Source organism: Maniola jurtina, chromosome 19 (genome assembly GCF_905333055.1).
Source record: "Maniola jurtina chromosome 19, ilManJurt1.1, whole genome shotgun sequence".
In the NCBI taxonomy this organism is placed as follows: domain Eukaryota; kingdom Metazoa; phylum Arthropoda; class Insecta; order Lepidoptera; family Nymphalidae; genus Maniola; species Maniola jurtina.
The window spans coordinates 5372193-5397602 of NC_060047.1; the positions used below are offsets into that span (position 1 = coordinate 5372193).

Consider the following 25410-nt stretch of genomic DNA (forward strand, 5'->3'; position numbering starts at 1 on the left):
AGTACCTAATTGTTAAATACCTAACATTCGACTGACTGATTCGATTCGATACCAAGTTTAGTATGTGCTGTCGCTTTGATACCGAGTAAGTATCGCAAGATTGGTTCGATGCTAAAATAACTCGGTATTTTGGTATCGAAACAAAAGTATCGAGTACTTACTCGTATTTACTTGTATTGTATCGGATAATCAGAATATTCCTCCCTAACTACTACGGGGGACTTCGTCTGTGGTGGCGTTTGCTGGCGCGCGTGTTGTGCCTTTTTGGAGTGTTTTTTGTTAGAAGTAGCCGGTTTTTGTGTTCTGCTGGTGTTTATTGGTGGTGGAACTGACTGGGAAGCGCTCTAAAGAGGCGCCGCGTGTATGTCGGCGGGCGCCGGCACAGTCGAAGTCCATACTTATACATATAGTTTCCCTAACTTGTAAATAACTACAAACTTGACATTGGCTAATCTGTGTAAAGCCAGACGGGGGAGAAAAAAAAACCACTAGGGGGGTGTTTTGTTTGTGACTTTGTGGTGTTGTGTGTTTGTTTTGTTGAAACGAAACGGATTTACTAAAAACATCACTAAATTGCATTAATAGAGTTTTTTGTGCTAAGATTTATTTGTTTAAAAACATGAAGTAATCGACAACCGTAGCAAGATGCGGCGCGGTCACTCGGGAAATGTTGGCGGATGGCGTAATGAAATTCCGCGACATTTCAGACATAGGCTTGGCGGCAATCCTCATTTCAGGCCCCCAAGAAGCTATGGATTACTGGACGGACCGAGGTACATGCCCAAATTTAGATAAATGTTTAAGTAAACAACAAAATGTCTCAAGTCTCGCGCAATAGCCCTAATCGGCGGTCCGCCTCAAATGTCAAAACAGACAATAATTTTGCTGTCACATAATATTACACATTTTATACAATGACTACCTATTAAATATTTGATCTTTTGTGAACAAATTTGATAAAAGAATCGAGTTTTACGTGTAATCACAATTTTACTTAAGTTTATTTTAGTTTAATCAAATGTTTTCAGATTCCCGCCACCATTCGGTAATTCAAGGCCAGTACGATTTGTTAGTCGCTCTGAAAATTCCGATCGAACACCATCAAATCATCCAGATAGGTATAATATATACAGAGGCAATGCTTATCAGAGACAACATCAACAAGGGGAAAGACCACCTATTCCATCTCTGCTTCAATGGACTAGGCCAAAAAATGATGATAACAGAAACACATCTAAAGAACCATCCAATTATTATGAGCAACCTGCTGATAACTTTCATGTCAATAGTATGGGAGATATAGATCATAGACATATCCCCCAAACAAGAGAAGTCTACAATAGACCACCACCTTTAATATCACCATGGCAACCAGATCACCCATTACATACACCTGCTGGAAAAGGTCGACACATATACAGAGACAACGCAAACAAACCATCCGCAGCTTCTATAGAATATACTGGCCATAGACCACCTTCGTCTGATCATTATGGCTGCAATCCTACATCTGTTATTGATAGTTCTAATACATTTAGTAGGTCAGTAGATGATACAGTTGACATAGTACGAAAAAAATTGCAAAACCGTAGTGACCCACAGCTTGCTACTGACAACTTTGAGGACTGTCAGGACAAAACACCTACAGATGATCAAAATTTAGAAACAAGGGATAACTTTCAAAATTATGAAAATGAGCAACCAATACGCAAAAGACATCAAAGGCAGCGTGTTACTAATAAATCAAATTGTGCAAAAATAAAGAGCAAAATTGTGCATCAGTTGTTCAAAATGGACAAAGAAAAAATTCACAAACTTATGGACAATCCCAATTCATCAACTAAATTTGAATATGCTATAAATAGCCTGATAACAGAATCACAAAACAGCTTCAATAGACATCTAAGATCTGCCGCTGAGAAGTCTCTCTGTAGATCAAGCACTGAATTCATTGAAAATGATGATAATACTATTTATGAAGACACATTTATGAAACAGATGCAATGTATGCTAGACCCACAAGATACAGTTTTCTTGGAAGATATTAAGCCATTTGTAATGGCTGAAATCACTAAGGTTTTACAGCTTAATGAATATGAACAAAATTATAATATGGGAGACGACAATATTGCTACTGATTCTCACGATGAACATCAAAATTACTATCACTATCCAAATAATAACTTTAGTCAAGAAGACTTTTCCAGTGAAGATAATTACTCTATGGAACATAATATTTCAGAGGCAGATTACCAGAGATCTAAAAGTGTTGAACCTACCATTAATAATTATGATTGTGAAGATAGGATGTCACATTATTCAGACCCTAAGCCTCTTTTTGAACGAAGGCAGAGAACAAAAAGTTTTAGTTACATGCAAGACAGCTCAGTCTCTGAGACTGCATTTTATGGAAGAGAAATAGAAGAAATACCTAATAAAGACACAAATAGATCAGAGGTTCCACGTGACTTATTTGATTCCAATGCAGAGCACTTTTCAGAGGATGAAGACCCTTTTGCAGAATTAGATAAGCAGTATCATGTCGCAGTAGATCATGATTTTATTGAACGTGATGACATATCAAGTCCAAAACAAGAGCAAAATCAGTACAATAACGATGACATGAACACTTTTAAATCAGAACCATTATCACCAGAGAAAAATTTAAAAAACATTAATAAGGATATTGATACTCAATTACATGATATGGCTAAATCACCTTTGAGACTATCATTACCCATTAGTATGCCTATAAAGGAAGAGACAAAAGATATTCTTTTACCATTTAAACAAGAACCCTTAAGCTCTCCTAACTGCCTGCCTTTACAAGAAAAGAATGAAAATAATATCAGCCATGATAATGAGAATACAAGCAAGAAGTACGAATCTGAGTCTAAAGAGATTTCTAAAGAAACTGATAAGTCAGATCTTTCAAGTAATCTTAAATCCACTTCATCCAATTCCCGAAAACGTTCAATTGACCAAAGGCCATCGCATCGTAAAGAAAAACGTAAAAAATCAGAATCTTCTACATCTGAGCAAAGTAAACAAATTCTTAATAAAAATATTATAATAAATGTAAATGATTGTGCATCTAAGACTTCAGATAAGTGTGAGACTTCCAAATCAATATTCAATTTATTTTTCTCAAAGGAAGACAGCAAACCGGTAAAAGACAATAAGACAGTTAGCTCAAATGACAAAAACTGCACAGAAAAACATGTCAAAAGAAAAGAAACACCAAGAAAGACTGAAAAAGACAGTAGAACTAAAAGAAAGGATTCAACATCTTCAGTTCATCTCACAAGTCCCACAGAAAACAACATTATGAATATTATTGGTGACACACCAATCAAATCAGAAACAAAAACAACCCTAAAGCCCATAGATATGTTTAATGAACTACCAAAAAAATCGAATGTTCATCAATCACATAGAAATACTGCACCAACTCCAAGTTCTACTCCAAAAATTGAAATGATGAAAATAAATAAACATAAGGGGCCTTTATGTAAGCAGTTGTTAAAAAGGCATGTTGCTGTTCAGGTCATAAGAAAAGTGCATACAAAACACACTCAAACACCACCATCAAAGTGTGGCACGCAATCATGCCAAGCCAAAAAAAAGTGTGTTACTAGATCTGCACAGACAGATTTAAATGTTCCAGATAGGACTGGCAACAAATCATGTGATGCATTTGAAAGAATGAAAGAAATCGATTTAGAAATACAGGTTTTATTACAAGAAAAATTTAAACTATACAGCTCAATTGAAAACAAAAATTCTGGAACCAATTCAAGTATTGGGCAAACATTGGGCATGACAGTGTTAAATGTAAGTCCATACGATGGAGAAGGAGAAAACGAAGCACCAGATAATGTAATATCTGAAGATGCAATTGTCAATGACTTTGCAAACATACCTGTTGAAGAACTGGAACAAATAGCAATGGAATCTGTTCAAGAACATGAAGGTGAAATATCAAACAAATCCAAACGAATTCGTCGAAGCAAAGTTCAAGAGAAGTCCCATTTACAAAGTCCTATAATAGCACGAAAAAGAAAAAAAACGAAAGCTAAATCTCCGAATATATCTTTGATAGAGCAAATCATTACAGATGACAGGCCACTAGAGGATATAATATCGTTAGATGACTTGGAAATGCCACAAGTGAATACAAAAAGTAAAAAGAAAAAGACAAAAACATCTAAGAAAAAAGTTACATCTAAAAGTAAAGTAGTTAAACTTTCAAATACTACTGATTGCATAATAAAAGAATGTTGTGTGATTGTAGAAAGGATAGATATTACTCCATATCTAAAACGAATAAAATCGGAGACACCAGAACCTGTTGTAGGAAGAATTGTGTTTGAAGATGATATAACTGACATAAATCAGAAAGGCATAGTTCTTGATTCCAATACAGATACTAATCCGAATATTGTATATGAACAGGATGTGAATATTGTTGAAGAATCTGTAGACAATGACATCCAATTCGATATGTTGGATGTGTCTGAAGATATTGTTGTTGGTGATAACTGTGAAGTGAAATCTTTGGAAGACAAAGAAGAGGCGACTGAGGTAACGGTGCCAATCTGTGAAGAGATCATATTGGACAACAGTCAGTCGTCAGTGGAAGATGCAGCTCCACCGTTAGTGGGGCAGGCTGGCGAGTGCAAGATGTATGATTACTCGGCAGATGAAAACTTACGCCGTGACTCAGTTGTCGTCAATGGAAACGCTGATGCAGTTCTTGCATTAGAGGTAAATTACCATTCATCTCTAAATATATAAACAGAATAGCTGACTGACTGACTGACTGATGGATCAATGCAAAGCTCAAACTATTGGAGGTGGATAAAATAAGGGTTTTGAAATTTCGTCGTCCAGACGGACGAAGCCGCGGGAATGAGCTAGTATAGAAGTAAGTAGATTGCCATCTCGACCTGTTGCGTACTATCCATACTAATCCATACTAATATTATAAATGCGAAAGTGTCTGTCTGTCTGCTACCTTTTTACGGCCCAACAGTTTAGGGCCTGGGGACGAACGTCGGACATAGTCTACTTTTTATCCCAGAAAAGCAAAGCGTTCCCACGGGATTCCTAAAGACCCGTCCGCTTAACCGATTTGCATGAAATTTGGTACCAAGTTAGCTTAGTCCCTGTAATTGACATAGCCAACTTTTTATCCCAGAAAATTAAACAGATCTCACAGGATCTTTAAGAACCTAAATCCACGCGGACGAAGTCGTGGGCATCCTCTAGTACTCTATACAGCCTTCATAATTAAGGTTTTAAAGTTTCACAAAAGTATTGAAAGATAAGCAATCCTTACCAATATTATAAACGACGAAAATGTTCTGTCTGTTAACTTTTCACAGCCCGTCTGTTTTTATGTTTTGGTAAGGAGGAGCTTACATTTAGGAGACGGATAATATAGGCATTGATGAAGTTCTGGACATCATCTTCTGTTTTTGGGTCTTAGGTCAGTTTGTTCAGCCAGTTATTAAAATACACCCTGTATTTTAATAACTACACTTAAATACCAAATTAAAATAAGTATAATTTTTATTTAAATATATTTCTTAGTATTCCATACCTCAAAAGGAAAAATGGAACCCTTATAGGATCACTTTCTTGTCTGTCTGTCTGTCTGTCAAGAAATCTATAGGGTACTTCCCGCTGACCTAGAATCATGAAATTTGGCAGGTACGTAGGTCTTATAGCACAAGTACAGGAATAAATCTGAAAACTGCGAATTTGTGGTTTCATCATTAAAAAAATATTAAAATGTGTTTCTATTTTCAAAGTAAGATAACTATACCAAGTGAGGTATCATATGAAACGGCTTTACGAATACATTCTAAAACAGATTTTTATGTATGATAGTTTTTGATTTATCATGCAAAATATTGGAAAAAATACCTGAGTACGGAACCCTCAGTGCGCGGGTCCGACTCGCACTTGCCCGTTTTTTATATTTTTGTAAGATAACTGGTTGTATTTCTGAAAAATCTCAATAATTATTTTCAGTGTGTAGAAAACAACTTCCTAGCTGCATGCTTAGACGGCAATGTCTACTACTTCAACAATGACGGCCATCTGTTGACGACCCTACGGGGATCAAATTTGGCTGTGACGTGCCTGACCATTGTGAAAGAGAAATATGGGACCACTGTGTACACTGGTTCTTTGGACTCTAGGATACGCTATTACGATTTGGAGGTTTGATAACTTATTTTCTTACATTTCTTCGCAGATAAATGAAAAGCTATAAGGTGCTTCCTGTGGATCTAGGCTGAAATCTATAGAATGTACTTAGACTTTGCTCAGATTTAAGACACTGTTAAAACTAGACAAGAGTTATATCGCTGACATAAATCTGTCTCTTTTTAACTAAATCTTAAGTCTGAGCAAAGTCAAAGTACACTCTATAGATCTCAGCCTTAGACTAACAAAGACAAAAAACAAGGTCTTAAAGTAAATTAAAGGAAAAATCCAAAAATCATGCGTTTGTAGTTATATCTCATGTTTTGTGAAACCTATTAACATTAGCATGTTAATGGAGCTTGGTGTGCATGAACCAGTGGTAAATGGGATTTTCCAAAAGCCCTTGTAAGTTTATTTGAAGAATAAATCTTTCTACTCCATTCTATTCATGTGGGTGATGTGACCTTGAAGTTTTTACGTATCTCAAAAACCGCCCAACGCGTCTAAAGAAGTTTTCACTTTAACAAGGGCTTTGTTGACTTAGTAGGTTAATTTAGCCAAATAACTCTTTATATGGGTCTTTCCAAGGTACGGAACCTTCGGTGGGCGAGTTTGACTTGTACTTGGGCAGTTTTTTGTGTTTCGTGCCTCAAAAGGAAAAACAGAACTCTTATAGGATCATTTGTTGTCAGTCTGTCTCTCCATCTATCGTGTCTGTCAAAAAAATCTAAAATTTGGTAGGTAGGTCTTATAGCAGAAGTAGAGGAAAAAATCCGAAAACCATGATTTTGTGGTTACATCACAAAAAAAAATTAAAATGTGTTCATCAAAAAATAATCAATATTTTCACTTTTCAAAGTAAGATAACTATACCAAGTAGGGTATCAAATAAAAAGGCTTTACCTGTACATTCTAAAACAGATTTTTATTTATTTTTATGCATAATAGTTTTTTATGTATTGTGCAAAATGTTGAAAAAATACCTGAGTACGGAACCCTTGGTGCGCAAGGTTGACTCACCCTTTTCCGGTTTTTTTATTAATCGATAATGTTTCAGACTGGTTTAGAAAAGGGGCCAGAGTGCAATGTGTTAAGTCCAATCCAAACTATGGACCGTGCTTGGGACACAGTGTTTGTTGGTACGAGGACTGGATTTGTCTTACAGTTTGAGTGTAAGGTATGTATAGCAAACCAGATGATGTCCGCGTGGATTTAGGTTTATATAAATCCTGTTGGAACTACTTATTTGTTTTTCCGGGATAAAAAGTTACCCATGTCAATTTCTGGGAAATAACCTACCTTTATATCATATGAATCGGTTAAACAGATGGGACTTTAAGAATCCTGTGGGAAGTCTTTAATTTTCCAGGATAAAAAGTAGCCTATGTCCATTCCCTAACTCTGTACCAAATTTCGTCAAAATCGGTTAAACTTTTGGGCTGCGAAAAGCTAGCAGACAGACAGACCGACAGACAGACACACTTTCGCATTTATAATATAGTATGAAAATATGGATAGTTCTAAAAAAATTGAAAAACATTAAAATAATTAGGAACAAACCTCTTTTAGAGGACAATAATAGATACAATAATTTCTATCTGCATGTTTTGCCTCAATATTCTACCCAAAACACAAACGTAGTGTTATTCATAAAAAATTTTTTCAGAATAACATGCTAATACCAGTTAGCTCAGTGAAGTTCTCGGACCAGTCCATCCTAGCGCTTCGCGCAATGAAGGAGGGCCCTCGCAAGGTCCTCCTCGTGGCAGCGCGGTCTGAGAATGTAACTATAAAGGATGCCCAAACTGGACTCTTGCTGCGGACATTGGTCGGGCCTAAGATGACCGTTTACTCACTGCTTTACGAAGACGGCAAAGTGTACTGTGGGACCAGCAGCCATCAGATACACGTGTTCGATTATGCTGTAAGTTTAATTTTTCTTTATTTTTAAAAAGAATATTTGCCTAGTTTATCATGATGACTGATATTCCTATTTCCCCTCCAACTAAGCGTAAAGCTTGTGCTTGCAGTAGGCTTCTTTATCTTACGCTTGATCCTACAGTTAAGCGATAGTTTCTTAAGATGGTTGAAACTATTCGTAATAAGACATGGACTGATACAACTATCGGTACAATAATCGCTGAGTCAACACTCCACATATCGATAATCTAGTGAGCCAGGTCCAAGTATTTCGATAAATAATTTTTCCTTTTCTGCTTTCACTAGGTTATCATCATGTGGAATAGCACATATGATTTATTATTATTATCGTGTATTCACGCAGAGCGGCAGTCACTTTGGCACGCACTCGGGCGGCAAGGGTGCGGTGTGCCTGCGCGCGACGGGCGGGCTGCTGTTCGCGGGCTGCTACGACGGCTGCGTGTACGTGTACCGCGAGGGCGAGAGCCAGCCCTTCGCGCAGATCCGCGGGCCCAGCCTCATGCTGCTCTCGCTGGCTGTAGTCGGCAGCAAGGTACTGTGCTTGTTGTTTATTATGCGACGGGTCTGCCCGCGAAATTCAAATTTAATTTGGTTTTTCGCAATTTGGAAACTAATACGACAAAGTAGGCTTATGGCATTCTAATTCCGACAATGGCAGTATCAGCTTCACAGGATTATATAAAAATCTTTACTTGAAAGTGTTCAGTTTGAGAAATTAGTCAAAATAATGAGTTTCACGTGAGTTACTCACAAATTAGTCGATACTTTAACTAATTTCTTAAACTGGACCCTTTCCAGTAAAGAATTTTATATAAACCTGTGAGGATGATACTGCCATTGGCGTAATTAAAGTGCCATAAGCCTACTTTGTGGTATTAGTTTACAAAATAATGGCGAAAACCCAAATTAAATTTGAATTTCGCGGGCAGACCCGTGTCATGCACCTTAAACAGAACTGGAATAAAAACGTATCATACAGACAGACCTTTCGCATTTATAATATTACATCAATTAATTAATTTTTATAATTATTTTTGTTACAGATTATTGCAGGCTACAAGGATAGAAGTTTGTACATATGGAAAATACCGCTTTGTATACTGCAAGAAATGATTCTTTAACTTTCTACCTGATTTATGTAGATTATGCACTATTATAATATTATAGTTACGTACGTATTACTTTATCACTAACATTAATTTTATAGTTTACATTGTTTATAGTATGAGTACCTAATAAAAGAATTTAAATGGGTTAATAATTTTATTTTAAATTTTGGTTAGCCTTGGAGATCAATGGAAAGTTGAATGGTCAAGATTGGTCAAGTCTTAAAATCTACCAGCTACCAAGTTACTAGCGACGAGACCAATTCGACAAGATAATATTATAACTGTGAGCTATTCACTAACCATATCTGATACCAGATCTTCCACGAGTGTTGATATGGATCATCATCCACCAGTTACGTACGGCTTGCTTACCAGCATTATGGTTGATATGCACTGTTACAACTATGCTATGCTACACATCCCATGAAATAGGCAGACAGCCTTTTCAAGAATTTGAGAGTATCCAATTTTCTAGGATGTTTAGTGAGATAAGTTTGAGCTTGGCGACAATCATGTCTGAGATGCAGAGCAATGATGAGACCTAGGTTGGAGCGCGCTTGGCAATGATGTCAATGAGTACAAAATTCATAAAATATGGAATAAAAATGAAATTCTACGGCGGCCGCGGTTATCCGCTTAGTCAGGTCCAAGCATCGTATTACATTGTGTCCCTACAAAGGTCTATTAAAGGTCCCTAAAGGTTAATTAGGGATGAGTTCCTGTGTCCCACCTTTTTGCTTCATCGGTCACCAACCCTGGTTTTTTACCAATATTTCAATGGTCCATAGAAGTAGGATATAGTCAAATCTATAGTCTCAAAATACTAATAGTCAAAAATAAAATAAGTGTATAACAAGGTATAGTCTGCACACCCGCACAGTCCCCGTGCTACACCACTTCGAGTGAGTGCGGGGTGTCCCCCCGCCTCATACCCCAATTGCCATCTCAACCTGTCGTGTTCCTATAATACAAAATAGTAATTTTCAGTGGCAACGGGTAACTTTAAAAATAAGTATTGTGTTTAACCTACTGTGTTTAACTGTAGGGTATTCCTGCCATTTTATTAACCAGAAAAAATGCACACAAAGTTCAATTTTAAAAATCTACGATCTACGTATATATGTATGGTTACTGAAAACATTTAAACATATTCATATCCACCCCTAAACATTAGAAAGTTTGTTCATTTGAAAACCCTCGCCACTATACAATACTTATCTTACCCGTTACCACTGTAACTTATAAATTATTCACAATGTTATCTTTTCGAACGTTATTTATTTTTGCTTTTTGCCAAGTGGCACTCCTGCCATAAAGTGAATTTTTGACTTACGTCAGTGTGGGTGTTTCAGCAGTGTCGGCGGCCATTAATCTACGTATAATATTATAATTTTTTGTGTTTTGCGCTGCAATAAAATTGAAACAAAGAGAACTCATTCCATTTCGTTATAATCTACTACGCAATCATTTTGTTTCGAACACATTTATAGTACAAAATGAATCCAGAATAGTAAGTATCTTTTGCTTATAACAAACAAGGATGGGCTGAATTTCATTTCAATTTTAGCATGTTCATTTATCAATTCTTAACATCTGTCTTTCTAAAGTGCTATCCCATAATGAAAAACTCAAGACATAACAGATTTTGACTATTAATTGTTTGTACAAAAAAATTGTGGTGACTCATTACGTTTATAGTACCAACGAAATCGAAACGTAATCACGAAATTTGTGTGAATGTGTTCGACTGATCTCTTCGCTCTTGCTTTACGCTTCCGCCCGTATGATAAAAAAGTGTAATGCTAAGGTCCATCAAAGAGCTGGTTTCACTTTGTCTTCTTTGTTTAGAAAGACAAAGATACGCCTCCCTCCTGAGGTCACAGATTTGCGTGTTTATCATTCCGTAGTATATATATTGATGATTGTCCTTACACACGCGTAAATGAATCAGGTGCTTTAACATATTTGTGATTGTTTCCAGCGACTACTTGTTTAAACTCCTCTTGATTGGAGACTCAGGTGTGGGAAAGTCTTGTCTCCTGCTCAGATTTGCCGACGACACCTACACAGAAAGCTATATCAGTACAATTGGAGTGGACTTTAAAATTAGAACTTTAGACTTAGATGGAAAGACAATAAAGTTACAAATATGGGACACAGCGGGGCAAGAGAGGTTCAGAACAATCACTTCATCTTATTACAGAGGAGCACATGGAATCATCATTGTTTATGATTGCACAGATCAGGTACTTTCCTTTTTTAAGTACTTCAAAAGTAATATTTTTTTCTACAAAGAAAATCCATACTAATATTATAAATGTGAAAGTGTGTCTGCCTTTCTGTCTTTTACCCTTTTACAGTCCATCCACTTGGCCTTGGATTTTGATGAAAAATACAGACATATCTTGCATCCCGGAGATGGGAACAGACTTCTTTTTATGATAAAAAAAAATCAGAGTTCCCATGGTATTTATAAAAACCTAAACCCACACTGACAATGTAGGCAGGTGTCAATGTAGTGGTACATAGCCTTCATTAAATCTTATTAGTTATGATCTTATTCACCTTCACACTACAATGACTGAATCAATTTGGATGAAATTTGGAATGGAGATAGCTTATACCTTGAATTGACACAAAGTAAAAGTAAAAAGTAAAATATTCTTTACTGTACACCAAACAATTTTTGTACAATATGCTACTTTTTATCTCAGAAAATCAAATAGTTCCTGCTGGATTTTTAAAAACCTATATCCACACAGATGAAGTCGCGGAAACCATTTATTTACTTATCTATAATATGATACCTCTTTAGGATATTTTATAATTACTTCTACTTATAATTACTAACAAACAATTAAATTTCATAATTATAAAATTTTAAATAAAGTGGATGTCATAATTGATTATAATTACAATTAAACTTTAAACAACTTAATTAATTTTAAATTGAATAGATGTAAAGTAATGCAACAAAAGAAACCTCCACATTATGATATAGGTACTACATGATGTTCACTAGTCACCTCTTTGTTTACATACAGAATTGATTTGATTTTTGAATGAAAGAAAGAAAGAAGAAAGAAAATTAGTTTATTCATCTTGTGCGTACATCAACAAGTATAAACAAACTTAGGTTAGTAATGGGTTAGTAGTAGATTTTAATAAGTACTTAATAATAAATAATTCTAGCACCCACATGGCACAAGATGAAAATTTTTCTAGGATAAAGAGTAGCCTATGGTCTTGGGATGCAAACTATCTACTAAATAGATGATGCCCATGACCTCATCCATGTGGGTTTCGGTCTAAAAAAATCTAGTTGGATTTTTTGATTTTTCAGGATAAAAAGTAGACTTATGTCCATCTCCGGAATACAAGCTAACTGTACGAAATTTTGTCAAAGTTTGTTACTAAGATGGGCTTTGAAATGGTTACAGATACACACAGATTTTCATCTTTACAATACTATTATGGATTGTTTTGCACCAGAATTTGAATTTTTTGTGTTTTATTACTGGTGTTGACAATTCAAGGTTGTTTGCATTACATACAGAAACGAATATACATTTCTGGTATAATAATATTACGATAACTTAAATACATTTTTGTGAATTTTGATATGTGTAGTGATAATAATACGTAATAACTAATATTTTTTACTTGGTTTGCCTTATTCCTGTAATTGAAAAGACTTTGAAAAACATAGTGCTCTATACTGCATAACATAATACATGGTTTACTCTAAGTTTCTTATGAACTTTGGTATAAAATCTAGTTCCAGTAACTTTTTAAACTAGGAGCAATATTTTTGTATATTTTAGGCAAGTTAACTTTTCAATAAATAAAGAGTAACAGCTTTAATATATTATAATATATATTCTGTGTAATCCAAGGTGAAAAAAATGTGTTTAATCCAAAGGAAAAGAAGAAATATTTATGTATATAGTAGCTTTGCAATGCCTTTTTTTGGAATGGTTTGCACACCACCTATTGGTGATGATGATGATTTTATAGAGGTGCTTGCCCGGGATGGAATCCCCGACCTGCCTAATAGGAGGTGGATGTCTTAACCATTATGTTATCATGTCTTAATAAGACCTTACTCGATAGAATCAATTTTTGTATATTAGACAAAATTTTGAAAGTGAAAACTAAATATTATCTTGCACTATGTAACCTTGGCACTTGTCGAGACAGGTGTTAATGTTGTTGCTATAATTACTAATAAAATTACAGTACACTTTATTGAGTTATTAAATTCATCTTAGGGGCAGTATTTAACATTTGACTGGTTTACTTGGCTTCTTGCCAAATTAGCTGTTAAATCGAGTTTACTAACCTGAAGGCGCCTATATAGGGTACTATAGATGGCTTGAGGATCTTTCCTTTCAGACTGATCGAAATGACGAATCGATAGTGTATGTGTATTGTTAACAATTAATCATAGACTACATCACAGATTGCATCTAAAATCATGCAATCTTGAATATTTAGTATGGTTCTTTGCTATCTATGGTTCGAGTTTTGTTTCATTTATTTTTCATTCTGTATGTATTTCTTTGAATAGCACGTCACATACTTACACTACAACGAAACGCTCGTGCTATGTACTTACCTAAGATCATTATTATTTTGATCAAGATAAAGAATGCCTATAAGGCAAACAAAACAAAGATTACCATCAAGTAAAGTTATAAGTTCCATAAAGTATACCATATATACTATAATAAGTATCGTTCGTTTCAAACAAGTAAATGATCGAATCCAACAACCAATGGTCTCGTACGCGAAGCGCGTCACGATTTTCAAAAAATTGATCGAAGCGACGAAACATACCGTATATACCGTATATGGGGTCCTTGAGGTTGATGAATCACATGAAACACTAACTGATAGCCCCAGCTTTGCTTTAGCTTTAAAATTCTCTCAAATATTGGAAGTCCTCTCTTAATGTATTTTGATATATCGGTTTCTCCTGATACCCTAATTTGCATATACAGATTTACATTATTTTACGTATAATATGTTAATTAGGCTATCATGGTTATCATAATATGATTAAACATTTTATTATCTTGATATCCCAATTTGTTAGTGTGCTGTTTTAGTATATTTCGAAACTTATGCTGATCAGAAAAGTTAATTAGGTGAATGTGTAATGATAGCTAGTGGGAGCATGTCAATAGTAGTTTTTACTATAGTTTCAATTTTAATTAACTTTTAAACACACCTCAAATATCAAGGCGCAGTTTAAGGATATGATATTACATACAGAGATTCGACGAAGCTGCCTGGACATAGCAATCGTGCATTAAGAACGGGACTAAGGAACGACCCGAACTGACCTACGTAGTAAGGGATCATGTTGAATGGTCGTCGTAGTCATTTACCACGAGATCGAAGGCGTCGCACTATTGTGTCTCCCTTTATGTTGTGATTACTAAGGGTTGTGCGCTTGACTGCAATCCCACCAAAACAGTGGGAGATGATGCAGCCTAAGATAAAGTGTACCTGCCTACAAGGTGCTTATTCACTCTTATTTTGAAGGTACCAATATTATAGCTAGCGGGGAAAACGGAAGCCAGGAGGGCAACCGTCAAATTGCTTTATACGATTTGGTGGAGTTTCAAATGTATTATAGAAACAGGCGTTATTTTGCGGAAGTCCATGATATACAAGGAACCAAAAACTTAATTTGCGATAATCCGCCAAACCAACGAAATCTGTATGGTACGCAGCACCACACAAATTCCAACACCACTCGACGCGCGTTTCGCCCCGACACCGGAGCATCCTCAGGAGTGTAGACCTTACAATGACCTTGCAATTAGACATTGTAAGGTCTACATCTCCTGAGGAGCAAATTAAGCTTTTGGTTCCTTGGTGGAGTTTCAACTAGTTTAATGTTTTTCTGAAAAATAAATTGTTAACAATAGGAATAATTTGTTTGTTCCTCAGGACTCGTTCAGTAACGTAAAACAGTGGCTGGAGGAGATCGACCGCTACGCGTGCGACAACGTCAATAAGCTGCTCGTGGGCAACAAGTGTGATCTCACAACAAAGAAGGTTGTGGACTATACCACAGCTAAGGTAATCTATACTAATAAATAAAATTGGAGTGTCTGTCTGTAATTTCGAAATAACTACCTCATATTAAGCTCATATGGTTATTTGAACGATACCAACACTGAATCACACGTTTTTAAAATTTTTGTCTGTCTGTCTGTCTGTTTGAAAAGGCTAATCTTCGGAACGGCTGGGCCGATTTTGACGGGGTTTTCACAGACAAGTAGAGGATTGATCAGGGAGTAACATAGGCTACTTTTTTAACCGACTTTCAAAAAGGGAGTTGTGTTTTTCTTCCTATGTACACCGAAATCTCCGAGATTTCTGAACCGATTTGCGTAATTTTTTTTTTAATCGATAGAGGAACTTTGTGACAACTTTCCCACGGGATTTCAGACCCTAAATCCACGCGGGCGAAGCTGCGGGCATCAGCTAGTATGTTCTAATTTATACATTCCTAGTACCTCTATTTTCCGCAGGTGGCCTTAAGTATTTATTACCAGATGATACCCGCGACTTTTTCCGCGTGGATACGATCATGGCTTTTTTTTTAATAAAAAATAGCGAAAAAATGCTAAAAATCATTTTGGTGCGTGCATTCCTTTCTTGCGACGCGATTGAAGGACAAAACAACAAAGTTTTATATTGTAGTGCAAAGATTGAAGTTCAACCAAATAGTTATACTATATCAAGTAAAAGAAAGATAAAAAGTACAATGCCCTCTCTTGGCATTTCAGTAAAGTAAACGTCATACTTTCACTAAATGCATCTTTGGATCTTGTATGGAAACAATTTTATCTTGTTTGATACATTTTGGATGTATGCCAAAGCTGATCTATCCAACATGATCTTGAACTTAGTGAGCTTTGTAAACGATCTGACGAAAAAACAATAAGTCTAACAGTAAATAAGTCAATAAAACCAAATAAGTTTCAAATCTTGGGATTCTCAGGTTTAGTTTCTACACTGGTTTGGTTCTTTTTTCAACCTGCTGATTAAAAGGGTAGACTTGTGTATTTTAATGATACATTTAATTAAACTTGGGCCTCCAGTTTATGTGGGAAGTAGGGGAAAGGTCCAAACAAAACAAAATCTAAAATAATTTTCTTTTAAAAAATAAATGGTTTTGGGAGCCTTTAAATCTGGTGGTTGACAAAATAAGATGAACGACAAAAGACATGACGTCATTGCCGCTGTGTAGGTGCAAGCGTGCGACGGAGATAGCCTAGGAGTAGCCACACGTTTCTCTCTCCTTTTGCTATTATTTTTAACCCCCGACCCAAAAAGAGTGGTGTTATAAGTTTGACGTGTGTATCTGTCTGTGGCATTGTAGCTCTTAAACTAATGAACCGATTTTAATTTGGTTTTTTTTTTTTGAAAGGTGGCTTAATCGAGAGTGTTCTTAGCTATAATCCAAGAAAATCACTTCAGCCGTTTGAAAGTTATCAGCTCTTTTCTAGTTACTGTAACCTTCACTTGTCGGGGTGTTATAAATTTTTAATTGACACTTGTAATTATTAATTCCTGCCTCATTTTAAAATCAATTATTCTGTTCAATTTATGTGAGTAGTCAAAGGAAAAGGAACCTGAATTGGTTGCAAATGTTTTTCGTTGATTTAATATTGGAATCTTTTGTCATCTTTATTTTGGTCCAATTTTTTTTTTCTGAAATAGTTTATGTCCTGCAATTGCAAAAGCAGTTTCAGTACACAACTTCAATTTTTAAACTCAATCTACTCGAAATTAATTTTTTTTTTTCATTATATGTCCCTTTTTGCTTGACTATTTACTATTATTGCTATTGTGCATAAGATGGTGATCAAATTCATACATGAGCTCTCTTGGTGTGGAGGTCTTGTGTAGAGCGAATGTAAGGAAAATAAACTTATTCCACAGCAATACGCAGAGCAACTGGGAATACCGTTCCTGGAGACGTCAGCGAAGAACTCCACTAATGTGGAGCAGGCCTTCATGACGATGGCGGCGGAGATCAAGGCGCGCGTGGGGCCGCCGTCCGCCGGCACCGCGCCCGGCGGACCGGCCGTCAAGATTGACCAGGGCCGCCCCATCGACACCGGCAAGTCGTCCTGCTGCTGAACACGACGCACACGGTACGCACACACACTCATTTTTAGGGATCCGTACCTCGAAAGGAAAAACAGAACCCTTACAGAATCACTTTATTGTCTGTCTGTCCGTCTGACGTGTCTGTCAAGAAAACCTATAGGGTACTTCCCGTTGACCTAGAATCATCAAATTTGGCAGGTAGTAAGTCTTATAGCACAAGTAAAGGAAAAAATCCGAAAACCGTGAATTTGTGGTAACATCACAAAAAAAAAATTTAAATGTGTTTAAATTTTCAAAATAAGATAACTATACCAAGTGGGATATCATATGAAAGGGCTTTGTATTGGGCTTAAAATGTTGGAAAAAATACCCGAGTATAGAACCGTCGAGAGTCGCACTTGACTGGATTTTTAGTAGGCAAGCGAAAGAGACAACCGTTTTTATTTGATGCTGAAAATATTATCTATGTATTATGTACTTAATAGTTTTCCTCTTTCCAACGACAGGCTGGCGGCAGGCAACAGCGCGGGGGTCGGGACGCCGGCCGCTAACCGGCAATTAAAATGCAATTACCACAAAAAAATTCACGATCGCATCCCTATTATAAATAAAGTTAAATTATATATATTATAGTGCCGAGCCCGAGCTCGTCGTAAAGTTACGTCATAAGCTAACTCCGTTTACGTTGCTACTGTCCGATATATTGTTAGTTAAATGAAGAACGAGGTGAAATGGATGGGTGTATGTTTATACATATTTATATATAATGAGTATCGTAGGTTAATTTCGTGCTGTAATTCCAAAATAGGATTCTGCGAGACCGAGAAGTAATTGGGAGGGTTGAATTAGGCCGGCGCACACATGGCGGAGCGCAGCGCAGAGCATTTTTCGCAGTCAAAATATTATCGACATTGTCCTCATTGAAATAATATTTAAAATCAATTGTGCATCCGTGCAGATACTCGTGCAGTCACGCGCGTGCTCGCGCTCTGGTAGAAATTCGCATAATGTATCACGAGATTAGAAAACCTCTGCGCTACGCTCTGCTCTGCGCTACGCTCCGCCATATGTGCGCCGGCCCTAAGACACGTTGAACCTCTCTAGAGTTGCTTTTACTCTAAACAGAGGTGTGTTAACATCTGGAATCTGTAGGTATTGTAATTATTACATAGTAAGAAATACAATGTAAAGGCGTGTTGGGAAAGTTGACGCAACGCGGGAAACAAAAGCTGTCTGATCAACCAATCGCGTCCGCTCGTGCGGTAGAAATCCCTTGGACCCGCAAAAGGACCTCAAAATCGAGTACCCACTGCGCAAGGTCATTTTTCAAGTTGTCATTATCTACATGTCATACTATTTTTTTTGGCGATTGTCATAAATCTACATAAGTGGGGTCTCATGATGCTGTTATTGAAAAAAAAAAATCTAATGCGCCCACGGCAAGTTTAGTCACATAAATGATGATCAAGATCTATTACGTAAATACTCTATTCATGCTGCTCCGGAGGAATGTTGGAGACCGTAATAAATAATAACAGCTTGAAATCATAACTACATATTTCTATTTAATATCTTTAGTGTTACAAATTATAAAATCCGACAAAGACGCCATGACACACACAAGTCATAGACTTACGCAGAATCATAGATTAATGTACTCGTTTACACAGACTAAAGAAACTGATAAAATTATCATCAACATACTCCATCTATTTTGACTACTTTTATCATATAATTCCCCCTATTTACTTCTTGAGCTCCTGGAATGTGTAAGAAGCGGGCTAGACATGAGCGCGATGTTTTATGCGAAATGTTATGTGTTATTGTATCTAGCGTTACGAACCTTGTGTGATCATCGGTATTTAAGGTGAATACTAAATTACTAAGTAAATAGTGTCCAATTTTAAGGCGCGGTGTCACTAGCTAGACTGTCTGTTGCTGGCTGATTCTGAGGCTGAAATCTATAGTGTACTTTGACTTTGCTCAGACTTTAAGAGTTAAAAAGAGACAGATTTATGTGAAAGTCAAACATCTGTCTCGTTTTAACTGAATCTTAAGTCAGAGCAAAGTCAAAGTCCGCTCTATAGATTTTGACTTTGCTTTGGCCGTGATTACACCTGTAAGTGTAAGTAGCTTCCATAATTAGCTTACGACAAAACTAATGTAAACACTCTCATAAGTACATTTACCTTAGTGAATTTGTTGTCAATTAATTACGTAAGCTACTTACGTGAGTAAAACTTACAAGTGTAATTGCGACCTTAGACTTAAGACACAGTTAAAACGAGATAGAGTTATGTACTCTATATAAATCTATCTCTTTTTAACTCTATCTTAAGTGTGAGCAAAGTCAAAGCACCCGAATGTGTGATCAGCATTATAAATTATAATACACAAGGGAAAGTGAGCCGCTGGTGTTTGTAAAGTAATTGGAACTTATCGTGTCTGATCGTTGTCCATTTCGTGCGTAGGCTAATTTTGTTTGTCGAAGCTTCCGTTGCGTTTCCTCGTTCCAAACGTCACCGAGGTACTAATTTTTTTATAACTTCGTCTGCACTGGGTGTTATTCCGTATATATAATGTTATTTGTCAATCTATCAATCGTAAATGCGTACTGGGGTTGTGCTGTGTTCAAAATTTTGTGTTAGAACTTCTTATTTCGAATACCGTCATATACAGTGTAAACTCTGTAACGAAATTCTCCCTATATCATACACATTGTTTGAGTTTCGTTTAAGTATATAACCTTTATATTTAACTCGTACCCGTGTGTAGGTATACTTTTTCATTAACGAAAGCAAATGTTCAAGGCCCCTTGGATTCGTTATAGAGAGTTTACACTGTATATTTTAACACAAAATTGTAGATATAGCAAATTGGCCTTAGTGAAATTAGACAGATATGTATAGTAAACTTACTTATAGCCATCAATTACAATCAAGCGGGAACATAGTATTAATTAAAAGACATATTCAATAATATATACTGATGATATTATCACTTTGATGATGACGTGATGAATTAGAAAAAAAATATCGCTCGATGTTTTAAATAACAACTTGTATGTATGCTAAACTCATGACCTAAGAAAATATACGTTTAGGACAGGCTGACGAGGAGGTCATTTTTAGTGCCAAACCATTATAGGCTTTACTCTCGTTGAAATAGTATCGAAAATCAAGTCCGGCTAAAGTGTCAATTGATTTTCGATATTATTTTAACGTAAGTAAAGTCAATAATGGTTTGGCAGTGAAAAATGCTTTGCTTTACGCCTCGGCCGCCCATTATTTACTAACCAGCCTATTTCGCGGAAGCTCAAACCACTTAATTTTTATCCAAGTTTCAAGTTCAGAAGTTGTCAATTTTAATTATCAACTCATAAGTAATAGGCGGGACTAAATAAATTGAATTGGAGGACAAGACTGTTGGACTGTTGTTCTTCAAACATAATACGAAAACACCTAACCATTCTGATATGAGTAACAAGAATCTCACAGCTATTGATGAATATGTGAAACTACCAATAGATCTAGCCGAACTAAAAATTGGTTGTCTGTAAAGTCGGTTTACTGACGATAGTTGAACGTGACAACAAAGGCCGGTTGTGCTTCTTTGTCGCTCGTTCCGCGCTCTCGCTTGCACTTCAAGCCTTACATGGAACGCCTCAGAGCGAGGTAACGCCGCATGAGTCATGTTTTTTCGTGCGTGCAGCCGGCTCTATCGAATTATAAGACGTTGTCACGTCAAAACTTTCACACAACAATATAAGTAAGTTTCAGTTTATATCCCCCCCAATGAAAAAATTGAGGACAGAAATTTGAACTGAATAAGTATGCTATAATTTCTTTGTATGTCCTTACTTTGTCTCATTAAAGGGACCTTTTGATAAACAAGAAATTAATAAGTTAACAATAATTTAGAACCAGTGCCTTTGTTTCTCACTTACATAAATCAATGTTATGAAATTAAAAAGCTTTATTGTTATTTACAACATCGAGCCCAATGATAAATTATTTTATTGTTTCGATAATATTAATTATTGTAACTTACTCAAGTAATGTTATTTTTGTACTATTACGTGAAGAATGTTAAGTTTACTTAATCGATCCGCTAACCCACTGTAATTCTGTATTGAGGGTTTCTTAGAAATTAAAACAGTATGCTATTTAAAGATGTTTTATTTTAAATTCCCAGCTTTGACTTTTATAGGACAAGCTATAGTGCTGACGTGTGGCCTAGTTGTGACAACTGACAACGCCTATCAATCGATTGCGATTGTTAAGCAAAGTTGACCCAACTCGGTAACTGGATGGGTGACCGACTTTGGAGGTCCGTATTTAGCCTTTTCGTTTCCTCCGTGCCTCGGAGAGCACGTTAAGCCGTCGGTCTCGGTTATTATCACTAAGATCTGATTATAACTAAAAATCGAAATTTCGTTCTCTTACGGAAGGACTTGGGAATTATTATCCCAAGAGAACTCGTGCCATTATGTGATTAATAGAAAGGAGTCACGACCCTCAGCAATGAAGGAATACGACTATGAAAATATAGCTCGATGCTATATTTTTGGCGGCTGAGAAGTGAACTGCGATGACGCATCTGCGCAGGTAGAGTATAGAAAAAGGACTAAAAAGCAACAAGTGTAAATTAAAAATTTATAACACCCGCGACAAGTGAAGGTTACAGTAACTAGAAAAGAGCTGATAACTTTCAAACGGCTGAACCAATTTTCTACTAATACCTAAATATAAACTACCTTTCAAACATAAAAAAATTAAATTAAAATCGGTTCATTAGTTTAGGAGCTACGATGCCACAGACAGATACACACATCAAACTTATAACACCCCTGTTTTGGGTCGGGGGTTAAAAATAGTGCTCGTTGGCCTACATATTTACAAAATTAATTTTAATTAAAAGCGAACGAATACTAGTTACTAGGTACCAAAAAAACCCAAAATACAGTGCCCGGCAGTAAACATTCTACATCGAACTTTAGAAATAGATTTCGCCTTCGTAGAGCGTTGTCTCTGTCACTCATACCTATGAGTATGTGACGTTTCGTCAACGTCCCACGAAACCGTGAACAATATTTCCTGCTGGGCACTGTATTGTAACTAACTTCTCAATCTTTTATTAATTAATAGGTATCATTTTAAAGGTAGGTAGGTGAAATAACGATTTTCTTGATAAAATTTATTTAATTAAGTATCTATACTTCATCATATTAACAGCAACAATGCATCATGTATTCGTAGTCATGGCAGAGTCCGTGCAAGTTGAGCGGACATTGAAGAAAGTCCGGACACAGGACTGGCACCCTATCTGTAAAAAATATGAAAATTAAAAAACAACTAGTTAAGTATGAACAAAACTAAGAAAATTACTTTCTATTGAGAACAAAAGACTCATCACTCAGATTTTTTTTAACCCCCGACCCAAAAAGAGGGGTGTTATAAGTTTGACGTGTGTATCTGTCTGTGGCATCGTAGCGCCTAAACTAATGAACCGATTTTAATTTAGTTTTTTTTTTGTTTTGTGATCGAGAGTGTTCTTAGCTATCATCCAAGAAAATCGGTTCAGCCGTTTGAAAATTATCAGCTTTTTTCTAGTTACTGTAACCTTCACTTGTCGGGGGTGTTATAAATTTTTAATTTACACTTGTTGATTTCAAGATTATATTATCTAATTACTCAATAGCTCAACGTTTCAAGGAGCGGACTGAAAAGTTGTCAAAAGGTTGCCGGTTCAAACCCCACCCGTTGCACTACTGTCATACATACTCCTAGCAACAAGCTTTACCTACGCTTAGTGGAGGGGAAAGGGGAATATTAGTAAGCATGATAAACTTGACTCAAATTTTTTTTTAAAGAAAATAATGATTAATAAGTGATAGGCACAAACACAGTGGGTTAAGCCGGTCTGCGGATGTCGCCCGTTGGGTCCCAGGGTCGGGGGGGCGCACTTCGTTGGTGCGCTCCGGAGGTGCGATGGGGGGACCTCGCGAGTAGGTCCCCGGTGGAGGGTCTGCCTCGGCAGTCGCTGGCTGGGTCGCGGTTGTTTGCTTCGGCGTTCCCGTGACCCAGTCGCCAGGCGACGCGCAGTAGCGCCGCTGGGGTTTAGTGGGAATTCCGGTCGCCTCTCGGCCGGCGAGTCCCACATACCCTCCCTCAGCTAGCTGGGTAGCTTCCGGGGGGGATGCGTAAATGCATTCCCCAGCGTCAACAAAAAAAAAGTGTATCATCGTAAAACTGGGGTATATTAAAGAATCACCACTGCAAGGTATATCTACTTACGTCAGATAAAAAATATCATTTACTTACCAAGTCCATAGGCGCACCCGCAGCAGAATCCATGTATGATCGCTTCGTCGTCTTCGCAGCCGTGCGGCGGACATCCGTTACACCGGACTCCCAAGCCCAGCCACGGCAGGTTCCCTTCATTTCAATTACAAGACAGAGTTGAAAACTAAAACCCGTCTACGATCCCTTAATAAACGCCGAAATCTATACAGACTATACTAGAAAAGAGCTGATATCTTTCAACCGGCTGAACCGATTTTCTTGGATTACAGCTAAGAACACTCGATCAAGCCAAAAAAAAAACTAAATTAAAATCGGATCATTAGTTTAGAAGCTACGATGCCACAGACACACGTCAAACCTATAACATCCCTTTTTGGGTCGGGGGTTAAAAATACATTAATACTCACATCTCGGTGCTTTTCTAACCGCATTCAAACCTGTCTCCGACGAACGGTAAAAGAATCCTAGACAATCGGCGCACGAGAAGATCACAAATAAACCAAAATATAATATCCTGTTCAAATACATTGTATGTAAGGTCAGGGTGACAGAAAATAATGAGACTAACTTTCCAACTCCATTCTTACCTATATATGGCGGCTCTAAAGATGAGTATTAATTAGTTATTTACTCATTAGGTGTATCCAACACAGTTAAGTGATAGGGTCCCTAATAATCCGTAATTAGTTTTGGGTCATTGTCACGGAGATAACATTCGAATATTTTTGGTGTGATATAATCTCCCTAGGGTTACTAAAATAAAACAGAAAATTTAACTCAAAACAACGTTTATTAGCAAAAGTTCTATTTGGCACATTAAAGAGTAAAAATTAAAAGTAAGTAAATACCTACTTAACTATATATATATAATTACACGTGTTATACTTAACTAAACTCTAAATTAACAATAATAATAATCATGTAAAAAATAAGATCAAATCATATCACAGCTGGAAAGTTTAGGTGCGTCTGTTTGACTAGAATGTGCAGTATGTATAACGTCTATAACAAAATATGTTATACCTACTATAAAGTACCAACTACCATGGTCCTGAGTGTAAGTTTCAAGTTAGGTAAAAAAAAGTCGTGAGGTGTCGTGAGAACCCCACGATAAATATCGAGTGATATCGAGCGATAAATATCGAGCGTGTAGCATACGCTATAAATAATTCAAAATTCGTTTTACATACAATTTAACATAAGTTTAAAAGGTACACTGTTGGCACTGCTACAATACGTAATAGTTTAATATTATAAATATAGGTATAATTGGGATATAATACTGTATTTAAAAATATTTGGCATGTTTCAAGGAAGAATGTGTTATTTTGGAAGTAAAAAAAATTTTGCAGTCAGTGAGGATTGCCGACCGAAGTAAAAACTAAAGATCGTAGCTCATTTACACGACACCGTTCCCACACAACACCCGCACGGCTCCGCCTCAAATCGAAGTGACCGCTAGTTGCCCACGCGCCAACAGCTTTCAGAATGCTGGCTGTCCACGCGATGACGAATAGCAGTACGTCGTCTCTCAGCCGTGCACGATACAACTCGAGTGGTCCGCACGCTGTAGACGCAGAGCCGCTCACTTGAAGCGCGCGGTAAGCGAGACGTCAACCATCAAGCGGTTAGATTGAGAAAAACTCGCTTGCTGCACGCTCTTTGCGATTGTATGTTGACACTGTAAAATTTATGTAAAGAGC

At 36.7% G+C, this 25410-nt stretch overlaps 3 protein-coding genes and 1 long non-coding RNA gene across 4 annotated transcripts; 2 read left to right on the forward strand and 2 right to left on the reverse strand.

The window, feature by feature from the left end:
* Window positions 1–500: 500 nt before the first annotated feature.
* LOC123874987 lies at window positions 501–9415 on the forward strand. Its single transcript, XM_045920592.1, has 7 exons — window positions 501–773; window positions 1029–4767; window positions 6040–6231; window positions 7274–7393; window positions 7883–8140; window positions 8501–8689; window positions 9201–9415. The coding sequence occupies exons 1-7, from the start codon at window positions 646–648 to the stop codon at window positions 9276–9278; spliced, it is 4704 nt and encodes a 1567-aa protein (XP_045776548.1). The 5' UTR covers window positions 501–645; the 3' UTR covers window positions 9279–9415.
* LOC123875002 lies at window positions 4660–9546 on the reverse strand. The gene is made up of 3 exons (XR_006798055.1): window positions 9533–9546; window positions 6880–6885; window positions 4660–4785 (listed from the first exon to the last, which is right to left on the reverse strand). It is a non-coding gene; the product is annotated as an uncharacterized LOC123875002 (long non-coding RNA).
* A 1032-nt stretch (window positions 9547–10578) lies between these two features.
* Window positions 10579–21573, forward strand: LOC123874997 (ras-related protein Rab-1A). The gene is made up of 5 exons (XM_045920612.1): window positions 10579–10776; window positions 11248–11512; window positions 15228–15359; window positions 17232–17446; window positions 17909–21573. The coding sequence occupies exons 1-4, from the start codon at window positions 10763–10765 to the stop codon at window positions 17430–17432; spliced, it is 612 nt and encodes a 203-aa protein (XP_045776568.1). The 5' UTR covers window positions 10579–10762; the 3' UTR covers window positions 17433–17446; window positions 17909–21573.
* Window positions 21574–22595: 1022 nt separating this feature from the next.
* LOC123874999 lies at window positions 22596–24377 on the reverse strand. The gene is made up of 3 exons (XM_045920615.1): window positions 24115–24377; window positions 23726–23839; window positions 22596–22727 (listed from the first exon to the last, which is right to left on the reverse strand). The coding sequence occupies exons 1-3, from the start codon at window positions 24233–24235 to the stop codon at window positions 22630–22632; spliced, it is 333 nt and encodes a 110-aa protein (XP_045776571.1). The 5' UTR covers window positions 24236–24377; the 3' UTR covers window positions 22596–22629.
* Between the last annotated feature and the right edge of the window lie 1033 nt (window positions 24378–25410).